The sequence below is a fragment of the Kogia breviceps genome, chromosome 3 (genome assembly GCF_026419965.1).
Source record: "Kogia breviceps isolate mKogBre1 chromosome 3, mKogBre1 haplotype 1, whole genome shotgun sequence".
In the NCBI taxonomy this organism is placed as follows: Eukaryota; Metazoa; Chordata; class Mammalia; order Artiodactyla; family Physeteridae; genus Kogia; species Kogia breviceps.
In genome coordinates this window covers 92,764,595-92,778,607 of record NC_081312.1, presented here as the reverse complement: position 1 = coordinate 92,778,607, position 14,013 = coordinate 92,764,595, and the positions used below count along the sequence as shown (strand labels likewise).

The window sequence follows — 14,013 nt, the reverse complement described above, 5'->3', positions numbered from 1 at the left end:
AGACTGAAAGTGAGGGGATGCAAAAAGGCATTCCACACAAATGGAAATCAAAAGAAAGCTGGAGTAGCAATACTTATATCAGACAAAGTATACTTTAAAATAAAGACTGTTACAAGAGACAAAGAAGGATATTACCTAAGGATGAAGGGATCAATCCAAGAAGAAGATATAACAACTATAAGTATATATGCACCCAACATAGGAGCACCTCAATATATAAGGCAAATATTAACAGACATAAAAGGACAAATTTACAGCAACACAATAATAGTGGGGAACTTTAACACCCACTTACCTCAGTGGACAGATCATCCAGACAGAAAATCAATAAGGAAACACAGGCCTTAAATAACACATTAGACCAAATGGAATAAAGAATATTTATAGAGCAATACACCCCAAAACAGCTGAATACATATCCTTTTCAAGTTCACATAGAGCATTCTCCAGGATAGATCACATGCTGGGCCACAAAAAAGCCTTGGTAAATTTAAGAAAATTGAAATCATATCAAGCATCTTTTCCAACCACAATGCTTTGAGACTAGAAATCTACTACAAGAAATAAAACTGCAAAAAACACACGTGGAGGCTAAAAACTATGCTACTAAACAATCAATGGATCACTGAAGAAATCTAAGAGTAAATCAAAAAGTACCTAGAGACAAATTAAAATGAAAACATGACAATCCAAAACCTATGGAACACAGCAAAAGCAGTTCTAAGAGAGAAGTTTATAGCAATACAATCTTACATCAGGAAACAATAAAAATCTCAAATAAACAACCTAACCTTACACCTAAAGCAATTAGAGAAAAAGATCAAACAAAACCCAAAGTTTCCTAGAAGGAAAGAGATCATAAAGATCAGAGCAGAAATAAATGAAATGAGACAAAAAATAATAGAGAAGATGAATGAAACTAAAAGCTGGTTCTTTTAAAAGGTAAATAAAATTGATAAAACTTTAGTCAGACTCATCAAGAAGAAAAGGGAGAGGGCCCAAATCAATAAAATTTGAAATGAAAAAGAAGTTACAACTGATACCACAGAAATACAAAAGATTATGAGAGACTACTACAAGCAACTATATGCCAATAAAACGGACAACCTGGAAGAAATGGACAAATTCTTAGAAAGGTACAACCTCCTAAAACTGAACCAGGAAGAAATAGAAAATATTAGTAGACCAATTACCAGTTCTGAAATTGAATTAGTAATTTTAAATCTCCCAAAAGCAAAAGTCCAAGACCAGATGGCTTCACAGGCGAATTCTATGAAACATTTAAAGAAGAGCTAATAACCATTCTTCTGAAACTATTTCAAAAAATGGAGAGGAAGGAACACTTCTGAACTCATTCTGTGAGGCCACCATCACCCTGATACCAAAATCAGACAAAGATACCACAAAAAAAGAAAATTACAGGCCAATATCACTGATAAACATAGATGCAAAAATCTTCAATGGAATACTAGCAAACTGAATCCAACAATACATTAAAAGGATAATACTCCATTATCAAGTGGGATTTATCTCAGGGATGCAAGGACTTTTTAATATCCACAAATCAATCAATGTGAAACACCACATTAACAAACTGAAGAATAAAAAACATATGATTGGGGCTTCCCTGGTGGCGCAGTTGTTGAGAGTCCGCCTGCCGATGCAGGGGACATGGGTTCGTGCCCCGGTCTGGGAGGATCCCATGTGCTGCAGAGGGGCTGGGCCCATGCATCCGGAGCCTGTGCTCCTCAGTGGGAGAGGCCACGGCAGTGAGAGGCCCACGTACCACAAAAATATATATATATATATATGATTATCTCAATAGATGCAAAAAAAAGCTTTTGATAAAATTCAACATCCATTTATGATTAAAACTCTCCAGAAAGTGGGTATAGAGGGAACATTCCTCAACATAAAAAACGACATATGACAAACTCACAACTAACATCATACTCAGTGGTGAACAGCTGAAAGCATTTCCTCTAACATCAGGAACAAAGTGAAGATGTTCACTCTCACCACTTTTATTCAACATAGTATTGGAAATCCTAGCCATGGCAATAAGAGAAGAAAAAGAAATAAAAGGAATCCAAATTGGAAAAGAAAAAGTAGAACTGGCACTGTTTGCAGATGACATGATACTATACATAGAAAATCCTAAAGATGCTATCAGAAAACTATAGCTCATCAATGAATTTGGTAACGTTGCAGGATACAAAATTAATAGGCAGAAATCTGTTGCATTTCTATACACTAACAATGAAAGATCCGAAAGAGAAATTAAAGAAACAATCTCACTTACCATCACATCAAAAAGAATAAAATACCTAAGAATAAACCTATCTACGGAGGCAAAAGATCTGTAGTCTGAAAACTGTAAGATGCTGATGAAAGAAATTGAAGGCCACACAAACAGATGAAAGGTACACCATGTTCTTGGATTGGAAGAATCAATGTTAAAATGACCAAGCTACCCAAGGCAATCTACACATTCAATACAATCCCTATCAAATTACCAATGACATTTTTCACAGAACTAGAACAAAAAAGTTTTTAATTTGTATGGAAACACAAAAGACCCTGAATAGCCGAAATAATCTTGAGAAAGAAAAACGAAGCTGGAGGAATCAGGCTTCCTGAGTTCAGACTATACTACAAAGCTACAGTCATCAAAACAGTATGGTACTGGTACAAAAACAGAAATATAGATCAATGGAACAGGATAGATAGCACAGAGATAAACCCATGCACTTATTGTCAATTAATCTATGACAAAGGAGGCAAGAATATACAATGGTAAAAAGACAGCCTCCTCAATAAGTGGTGCTGCGAAAACTGGACAACTACATGTAAAAGAATGAAATTAGAACATTCTCTAACACCATGCACAAAAACTAAACTCAAAATGGATCAAAGACCTAAATGTAATGGCAGATACTATAAAACTCTTAGAGGCAAACATAGGCAGAACACTCTTTGACATAAATCACAGCAGTATCTTTTTTGATCCACCTCCTAGAGTAATGAAAATAAAAACAAAAATAAACAAATGGGACCTAATTAAACTTAAAAGCTTTTGCACAGAAAAGGAAACCATTGACAAAACAAAAAGACAATGCAGAGAATGGGAGAAAATACTTGCAAATGAAGTGACTGACATGGGATTAATTTCCAAAATATACAGACAGCTCATGCAGCTCTGCATCAAAAAAAAACAAACTACCTAATCAAAAACTAGGCAGAAGATCTACATAGACATTTCTCCAAAGAAGAATTTGACTACAGAAGAATTTGACATACAAATGATCAAGCCCATGAAAAGATGGTCAGCATCACTAATTATCAGAGAAATTCAAATCAAAACTACAATGAGATATCACCTCACATCGTTCTGAATGACTATCATCAAAAAGTCTACAAGCAATAAATGCTGGAGAGGGTGTGGAGAAAAGGGAACCCTCCTACACTGTTGGTGGGAATGTAAATTGATACAGCCACTATGGAGAACAGTATGGAGTTTCCTTAAAAAACTAAAAATAGAACTGTCATATGATCCAGCAATCCCACTACTGGGCGTATGTCCGGAGAAAACTCTAATTTGAAAAGATGCATGCACCCCAATGTTCACTGTAGCACTTTACAATACCCAAGACTTGGAAGCAACCTAAATCTTCATTGACAGATGAATGGATGAAGCAGATGTGTGTGTGTGTGTGTGTGTGTGTGTGTGTGTGTGTGTGTGTGTGTGCGCGTGCGTGTGTGTGTCTGTAATGGAATATTACACAACCATCAATAAGAATGAAATAATGCCATTTGCAGCAACATGGATGCACCTAGAGTTTATCATACTAAGTGAAGTAAGTCAGAGAAAGACAAATATTATGTGATATCACTTATATGATAAGTCTAAAAATATGATACAAATCAACTTATTTACAAAGCAGATATAGACTCACAGACATAGAAAACAAGCTTATGGTTACCAAAGGAGAACAGTGGAGGAGGATAAATTTGGAATCTGGGAATAACAGATGATGCACACTACTATATATAAAATAGATAAGCAATGAGGACCTACTGTATAGCACAGGGAACTATATTTAATATCTTATAATAACCTATAATGCAAAAGAATCTGGAAAAGAATTGTTATATATATACATATATATGTATGTATAACTGAATCACTTTGCTGTACTCCTGAAACATTGTAAATCAACTATACTTCAATTAAAAAAAATTAAAAGAAAATCCTGTCAAAGTAACTATAGAGTTTGTATAAAACACAAGAAAATTAAATAAGAAAGATTTAAGAAAAATATTAACCCTTCAATATGTCTTATTATCTTATCGTTTTAAATCTTGTATCTACAACCTAAACTATTATTAGTCAGAGCAGAACAGTTTAAAAGGCATCTTTATACTGCAGTTTCTTTACACTGCAGTTTCCTTATACTTTGAGTTTTGGAATAAACACAAGGCCAATCTAGTGTAATGTGACTGTTCAAGTAATTCAGCAGGTGGGAAACAAAAAAAGTTTCCCAATTCTTTGGAATTCCCAGTTGATTTGCAACTGAGAGGATAGCTGTGTTTTTGTGGCATTTCTGTCTTTTCTTCTACTATACCACTATCACGTTGCACTGCAATTCCATGACAATATGTCTCAGACTTATTTCCACCTCCCCTGCTTAGTGAGCCCTGTCTTTTTTCATCTTTATATCCCAGGCATCAAATATGTAATTTAAACTCAGTGGACATTTGTGAAATGAATGAATGTGGGTAAGATAAGTGATAATTTTAATATGTAGTAGTTTTTGCTAACTGTGCCCAATCCAAGTAAACTACCCTTGAGAAACTGAGTACTTAATACAAGTGTCCTAGTCAAAGTGCTTTCGGTTGTAACACAAATCCACTCAAACTATGTAATGGAATGTTAAAATGAGACTTTCTGTCTTCATTTCCTCTGAGGTCATAAAGGCTGCTGACATCAGTAGGTACATCCCAAAGAAAGGTCATGGACTACCTTGCAGGACATGAGCCTACCTTCAGCCTATTATAAAAGATGATGAGGAAGAAATGTTGAAGAAACAAAAGAATTTCCTAGGAGGAAAGTATTAGAGTACTTCTCTTCCCCTCCAGTCCAGTGAGGAAGAGATTGTGGAGTTAAAGAGATCAAGAAACAGAGGTTGCCACCCCCTCATTCAAATCCAGATGTCCCCTGGATTTGGAGGAATGTGGTAACTAGTAGGGAAGACTATGGCCTGTCATTAGCACATAAGATTACTTATGAGTTAACAACATTGTGCATTGTCATTCTTTTTCTTTCTTTTTTTTTAATTAAAAAAAGGATATATCAGTGGTGTTTTAATTTCTTTGTTTACTGACAAAATTGAACTTTTTAAAAATATTTATTTATTTATTTGACTGCGTCGGGTCTTGCAGCACACAGGATCTTCCTTGCCGCATGCGAGATTTTCGTTGCAGCATGCAGAATCTTTAGTTGTGGCAGGCAAACTCTTAGTTGCAGCATGTGGGATCTAGTTCCCTGACCAGGGGTCAAACCCGGGCCCCCTGCATTGGGAGTGTGGAGTCTTAGCCACTTGACCACCAGGGACATCCCTGAACTTTTTAAAGAAAGATTACCTGCCAATTTTATTCTGTTTGTGATTTACCTCTTACGTCCTTCATCCAGTTTTCTACTGAGGTTTTTGTTTCATCTGTCATTCTATTAGAAAAAAGACTCCCAGTTTTTCATTTGTGGTATTTTTTAGCTAGCAGGAGCTTTGAATTTTTACACAATAAAATATATTAGTCTTTTTATTCCATAATCTCTTCTTTTGTAGCCTTCTATACCACTTATCCTTATATTTTCTTCTTGTTCATTTTGGCTGTTTTATATTCCACATTTAACTGAATCCTTCAACAGTTTTTTGTTGAGGTGCTCAAATTACATAATAATGTAATCCTTCAAAGTGCTTGAGCTGAATGATGCTTTGCTATTCGTTGTGTTTAGCGTGAACCTTAGATTGCTATTTTTAAAAGGTTATGAATCTCCTTATCCTTATGATAAAGGTATCCTCAAAATCTCTATCAGCTGCTTCATAGAGTGGGTTTTTCTGCAAGGCCTCCATAAAAAAAGACAGTGCCATCTGACCCGAGTGCCAAGAAGAGCTGGAAATCTTCACAGAAATTGTTCTTTTTTATCTCGTGGACTCTGTGAAGAGTGTGAATAGGATGTCCTTTGTTAAGTTGGCTGTTAAATGTTAAATAATTGTCCACTGTGTGTGTGTATTACAATTTCTATATCCATTTATCCATCAACATACACTTAGGCTGTTCCCATACCTTGACTACTGTGAATCATGCTGCAGTGACATGGGAGTGAAGATATCTTTTTGAGGTAATGATTCCATTTCTTTTGGATATATACCCAGAAGAGGAATTGCTGGATTATATGAAAGTGGTTTTTTTGGTGGGGGTCATGGGGGAAGCTCCATACTGTTTTCCAAAGGCTGAGCCAATGTACATTCCCACCAAGGTACAAGAGTTCCCTTTACTCCACGTGATCACCAACACTTGTTATCTTTTTGATAATGGCTATCTGAACAGGTGTGAGTTGTTAGCTCACTGTGGTTCTGATTTGCATTTACTGATAATTGGCGATGTAGAGCACGTTTTCATATGCCTGTTGGCCATTTGTATGTCTTCTTTAAAAAAATATCTACTTTGGTCCTTTGCCCATTTTTTAATTGGATTTTCTTGCTCCTATTGATTTTTAGGAATTATTTATATATTCTGGACATTAAACCCTTATTAGATGTATGGTTTGTAGATATTTTCTTTCAGCCCATAAGTTGCCTTTTCATTTAATTAACTGCTTCCTTTTCTGTGCAGGAGCTTTTGTTTGATATAGTCCCACTTGTTTATTTTTGCTTTTGTTGCTTAGCTTTTATTGTCATATCCAAAAAATTCATTGCTAAGGCCATTATCAAGGAGCTTTTTTCGTATGTTTTCTTCTAAGAGTTTTACAGTTTTGAGTCTTACGTTTAAGTCTTAAATTCATTTTCAGTTGACTTTCATGTATGGTGTTAGACAAAGGTCAAATGTCATTCTTTTGCATGTGGCTATCCAGCCATTCCAACACCATTTTTTGAAGAGACTATCTTTTCTCCATTGTGTATTCTTGGTGTGTTTGTCAAAAATTAGTTAACTACATATTATTGGGTTTATTTTGGGGCTTTCTATTCTGTTCCATCAGTCTATATATCTGTTTTAAATCCAGTACCATACTGTTTTGATTACTATAGCTTTGCAATATAATTTGAAATCAGGAAATGTGGTGATGCCTCCAACTTTGTTCTTTCTCGAGAATGCTTTGGCTGTTTGGAGTCTTTGGTGGTTCCATAAGAATTTTAGAATTATTTTTTCCATTTCTGTTGAGGAAATTTCCTCTATACCTGTTCATGACTTTTTATTGTGAATAAATGTTGAACTTTGTCAAATACTTTCTTAGCATCTATTGAGATGATCGTGTGGTTTTTATCTTTAATTCTGCTCATGTGGTATAACACATTAATTGATTTGCTTATAATAGGCCAAACTTGCATCACAGGTATGGATGTCACTTGATCATGGTGTATAATCTTTTTGATGTGTTGTTGAATTTTGTTTGCTAGTATTTTATTTAGAAATTTTGCATCTATGTTCATCAGAGTTATTGGCTTATAGTTTTCATCTGTTGTCTTTGTCTGGTTTTGGTATCAGGGTAATGCTGACCTCATAAAATGAGTTTGAAAGTGTTTCCTCTTCTTCCACCTTTTGGAAGACTTTTAAAGGATTGTTATAAATTTTCATTTAATGTTTGGTAGTATTCAGCCATGACATTATCTCATCCTTTGCTTTCCTTTGTTGGGAGATTTTTTTTAAATTACCACTTTAATCTCCTAATTTGCTATTGGTCTGTTCAGGCTATCTAGTTCTTAAAGCAGTCTTGGTAGTTGTATGTTTTTAGGAAATTATTGTTTTCTTTTAAGTTATCTAATTTGTTGGCATTTGTTGTTCATAATAGTGTTTAATGATTCTTTGTATTTCTATGGTACCAGTTATAACATCTCCTTCATTTCTGACTTGAGTCCTCTCTGTTTTTTTCTTAGTCGATTTTGTGTATCTTTTAAAAAAACCAGCTCTTAGTTTCATTGATCTTTTTTATTGTCTTTTTAGTCTCTATTTCCTTTATTTACACTGTGATCTTTATTTCCTTCCTTCTACTAACTTTGGGATTAGTTTGTTCTTCTTTTTCTTGTTTCTTGAGGTGTAAGTTAATTTTGCTTATTTGAGATTGTCCTTGTTCCTTAACGTAGGCATTTATTGCTATGAATTTCCCTCTTAGAACTGCTTTTGCTACATCACATATGTTGTGGTTTGTTGTATTTCCATTTTCATCTGTCTCAATATATTTTTTATTTCTCTTAATGTCTTCTTTGACCCATTTGTTGTTCAGTAGCATGTTGTTTAATCTCCACATATTTATGAAATTTCCAGTTTTCTTCTTGTAGTTTCACACCATTGTGATCAGAAAAGATGTTTGATATGATTTCAATCTTCTTAAATTTATTAAGACATGTTTTGTGGCATAATATATGATCTATCCTGGAGAGTGTTCCATGTGTGCCTTAGAAGAATGTGTATTTTATTGCTTTTGGATAGAATGTTCTATGTATGTCTGTTAAGTCCCTCTGTTCTAACATGTAGTTTAGGTCAACATTTCCTTACTGATTTTGCTGACTGACTGATCTATCCATTGATGAAAGTGGGGTATTAAAGTCCCCTACTGTTATTGGATTGCTGTCCATTTCTCCCTTTAAGTCCATTAATATTTGCTTTATATATTTAGATGTGCCTATGTTAAGAACATAAATATTTACAAATGTTATATCCTCTTGTTGAAATGACTCCTTTATCATATAATGACCTTCTTTATTTCTTATTAGAGTCTTTGCCTTAAAGTCTATTTTCCCTGATAAAAGTGTAGGTATCCAAGTTTCTTTTTGTTTCCATTTGCATGGAATATCTATTTCCATGCCTTCACTTTATCTGTGTGTTTCCTTACATGTGAAGTGAATCTCTTGTAGGCAGTGTATAGATTGGTCTTTGTTTTTTTGTTTTGTTTTGTTTTGTTTTTAATGTTTAGCCACTCTGTGTCTTTTGATTGGGGAACTTAGTCCATTTACATTTAAAGTAAATATTGATATGTATGTTCTCGTTACCATTTTGTTAATTGTTTTCTGGCTGTTTTTAAATTCCTTTGTTCCTTTCTTCTTCTCTTGCTCTCCTCCTTTGTGATTTGGTGATAATTTTTAGTCGCACGATAAGATTCCTTTCTCTTTATCTTTTGTGTATCTACTGTAATGTTTTGCTTTGTGATTACCATGAGGCTTATGTAAAATAACATATCTATAACAGTCTATTTTAAGTTGACAAGTTAAATTCAAACACATTCTAAAACCCTACATTTTTACTCCTCCCCCTTGTTTTGTTTTTGATGTCACAGTTTCTTTTTATCTTGCATATTCATTAAAAAATTATAGTAGTTGTAGTTATTTTTACTACTTTTGTTTTTTAACCTTTGTACTAGAATTATAAGTGATTAACTCATCACCTTTATAACATTAGATTTTTCTGAATTTTACTATATGTTTACCTTTACCAGTGAGATTTATACTTTCATATGTTTTTCTATTTCTGATTAGCACTTGCATTTCAGCTTAAAGAAGTCCCTTCAGCATTTCTTAGAAGGCCAGTTTAGTGGTCATAAATTCCTTCACCTTTTGCTCGTCTGGAAAACTATCTCTCCTTCAATTCTGTAGGACAACTTGGCTGAGTAGAGAATTCTTGGTTAGTTGGTTTTGTTTGTTTGTTTTGTTTTGTTTTGTTTTGTTTTGTTTTCAGCACTTTGAATATATTGTGCCACTTCCTTCTGGCCTGCAAAGTTTCTGCTGAAAAATCTGCTGATGGTCGTATGGAGAGTTCCTTTCCACATAACAAGTTGTTTTTCTCTTGCTGCTTTTAAGAATCTCTCCTTGTCTTTAAGTTATGACAGTTTAATTATAATGTGTCTTGGTGTGGGTCTCTGTGGCTCATATTATTTGGAACTCTCTAGGCTTCCTAGATCTGGATGTCTATTTCCTTCCCCAGGTTAAGGAAGTTTTCAGCTATTATTTCTTCAAATAAATGTTCTGCCCCTTTCTCTCTCTCTTCTCCTTCTAGGACCCCTATAATGCAAATGTTGGTCTGTTTAATATTGTCCCACAAGTCGCTGAAGCTATCTTCACTTTGTAAATTTTTTTCTTTTTACTTCTTTGATTGGATGAATTCCATTGCCTTGTGTTTGAGTTTGCTAATTCTTTTTTCTGGCTTCATCTAGCCTGCTTTTGATCCCCTATAATGTATTTTTCAGTGCAGGTGTTCTTCAGCTCTGTGATTTCTGTTTGGTACTTGTATTTTCTATTTCTGTTGAAACTATCTGTTTGGTACTTGTATTTTCTATTTCTGTTGAAACTATCATTCTGTTCATGCATTGTTCTTCTGACCTCAGTGAGCATCTTTTTTTAATTTAATTTTTTAACTAATTAACATTTTTTCTGTTTCTGTAGTTTATTGATATATTATATATGGCCTGCATGAAGTTTAATTTTGCTAAGATATATGAGTTTTTCACATCTCAGAAAGACTATTAGAATGAAAACTACAAAAGTGGATAAAGGTAACCATACTTACTTGCATAAGTGTTTCCCTTTTAAGAGATGTAATATCCCTAAAATAAAAAGGGGATAATTATGAAAATGAAATTTTCCCAGCGTCAGTGTAGTAAGACTGGAATATTTTGACACTAGCGAAGTTTCTAAAGACTTAATAAGAACAGTTGAGACATACTTTCTCATAGTTTTATCAAGTAGAATCAATATTGGTGTTTCTGGTGGCCTTCCCTAGCATTCAGAGATGCTGAGAACAGAGGAGATATAAAAACTATAATCAGGGACAAAATTAATATTTTTACCTAAAATAAGTCAACAGATTAGAGGAATACAGGAGGAAAAAGCTAGTAAATTCAGTGATTTTAAGATTACTTATTACTCTTATCATATCAGGGTGGGGTTTTTCCTTTGCATGGGATTTTTTTCTTTGACTCTTTTACTTCTAAAATTTCTTTGCTTTGTGTTTTTCATTAATCTCTTACTTTTTATGTCTATTGCTGTTACTCCAAGCCTAGAATCTTTGCCTGATATTAATCTGTTGACAGTAATTTTGCAACAAAGTTCAAACAATCTTCTAAGGCTTTTATTGTGGGTATGGTAGACATGAAGTAGAGGTCCTTTTGTCATTAGTAACATATCTGTTCATAGCGACTAGAAGTTAAGTAATAGCACCTAAATACATATTTAAGAATGATTCAAAATTGAGCATGTTTTATTTTTAATCATTCCTCCCAAATAGAGTATTTTTATCCATTTATCTTTTCAGTGTTTCTTTATACAAATGAAAGCAAATACAGTAGATATTTGCCTTATTCTTTCCCTTTTCCACTGAATGTAGTATATTATATACATTGTATACATTCTTTCCAGTTTACACTGAGTAGTATATTTTATATATTGTATACATTCAATCAAGTAATATACTCTCTTCACTGTTCTGAAACTTGCTTTCCTCACTTTATTATATGACCTGTGGATATCTTCATATCTATATGGAGATCTTGCTCATTTTTTCTTTACAGCTTATAGTATTCCATCAAATAGGCGTGCCATAGTTTTTTCAACCAGTACCTGACTGCTAAATGCACAAGTTGTTTATAATCTCTAAATTTTACAAATTATGCTATAATCGTTAAACCTGTACATATATTTTTTGTGCTTATGTAGGAGATTGTGTAGAATATATTCTCGGGAGAAGGATTGCTGAGTCAAAGAAAAATGTCTGTATTCCTGGTAGATATTATCAGATTCTTCTCCATAATGGGTTGTATGCTTTTGAGCAAGTTTTAAAGTAGAGAAATTATATGGTTCATTACCTTTCTTGCCTATTCTAACTCCCAACTTAATCTAACTTTGGTTCCACTCAAAATTTTAAAATACAGGTTCCTTGCTAACTAGTTATTTAATCTCTTCCAGAGATAAATGCCTACTTACCTCCAGTATTTCAAGCTAGTATCTAATATCTTTTAATGGATAATGTCAAAAATCAATTCAAGTGACTTTCTTCAACTCTTCTAGGTTTGTCATCAACATCACAATCTGTAGATCTGATTTGTCTACCTGGTAACTGGTAATAATTCTCAGTGCCAGAATCTAGTACAAACTTCTCAGATCACCTGTTTTCTCTGCTCTACATTAAGACATCCTTAATAATTAGCATATGCTTTTAGGCTGACTGACATGGCTGATTAAATCATATAGTTCTCCTGTAAGACAAGACTCCCTGGGTGCCCTCACTCATATTTACACTGGTTGCAATGAAAAATTATCAAGTCTTTCCTTATCTGGGTATGTTGTCAGTATATGGAAAAGGTAGACTCTAGCATGCAGAGACCTAAACCTCCCATTGCATTTAACTAGAGGGTCACGGAAAGAGCTCTGAAATCAGAAGCAAAAGACCTAGGTCTGCATCCTCTTCCTGTACTTTTTTTTTCTTAATTACAGCTTTATTGATGTAGTTCATATACCATACAATTCACCCATTTAAAGAATACAATTCAGTGGTTTTTATTAGATTCATAGATGTGTACAACTATCACCTTAGAGCAAGTGTTACTCTTAGAAAAAGTCATAGAGTTTCCTTAACTTTAGTTTTATAATCTATAAATTGTGCAAAATGTTACTTAGCTCATAAAATGGTTTATGAGGATGATGTGAAATAGTGTATATGAATGAATTTGAAAACTCTAAAACCCTGTTAGGTAAAATGAGATGGATTATTCATTTCCTCTGACTGGGGCAAGCTATAACAATATCCTAACCTTCTCTCATACATTTTTACCTCTCTGCATGTTTTAAGTTGCATTGCTAGGAAAAAGAAGGGGTATCATGCCTTTTGTGAAGAAAGAAAGAATTTAAGAAAATATTTTATTTTCTGTTTTAGATACAGACTTCAATATGACAAACATTTTAAAGAACCCAGAAGGATATACAATGCCCACATCTAAGGAAGAATCAAGATTATCAGGACTACCAACAAAGGTTTGGAGTATAATAATTATAAAAAATGTCCTTCTTTAATTTCCAGTATAATTTATTGAACAGTTTCACATGGACAGTGTTGGTTATTAAACTTTTGATATATATTTTAGAAAAAAATTAATCAGAAGAGATTTATTGAAGAGGTTAATATTAAAGTCATATTTATTTCTGAAATTATCCTCATCTCTAAGGAAAATGAGTAGCATTTATCTTTTCTTCATACTTCTGGCACTGCTTCTCCTTGGGTTGACATACAGACGTGGCTCTGATCTCAATAAGCATCAAAGTGCAGAGAAAACTTCAATGGCGTTTTCAACAGTTGTTGACCTGTCCCCACCTCTTAAACCATGGTCCCGGAATAAATGATCATATGTAGGTACTGTTGATCTTAAGTCTTGAATACTTGCTTTCTCCACATTTTTGAAGGTGCCTCCCAAACAGAGATCCTATGGATTTGCCACCTTGTGTTGCTTTAGCCAAGATTTGATGAGACCATTGGCTTGAACTTCTGAATTTGATCTTTTAACTTGTTAGCCAGTTGGGTTTTAAATCTGTTGCAGTCTTTTTTGTAAAATTTTGTCTGAATTATCTAGTCAAGTCTGACCGTTATTTTAAATTTTAAATTATGCCTATACAAAAACCACTTTCTGAAAGTCAGTATTCATATATTTCCTGGTCTTGAATAATCCAGTTATATAGAATCTCTTCCAACCTTCACAGTGGTGCCAAGGATGTACATACTTAGGATAGAAATTGGAGACTCTAGGAGTCCATTTGG

At 33.9% G+C, this 14,013-nt stretch overlaps 1 protein-coding gene across 1 annotated transcript in view; it reads left to right on the top strand.

Moving 5' to 3' along the window:
* The window catches only part of FAM227B (family with sequence similarity 227 member B), a 255,296-nt gene that overhangs the window by 201,265 nt on the left and 40,018 nt on the right, over window positions 1-14,013 (top strand). The window contains exon 11 of the mRNA XM_067029222.1: window positions 13,138-13,235. Within this exon, the coding sequence (XP_066885323.1) occupies window positions 13,138-13,235 (98 nt within the window). The remainder of the gene's footprint in view (window positions 1-13,137; window positions 13,236-14,013) is intronic.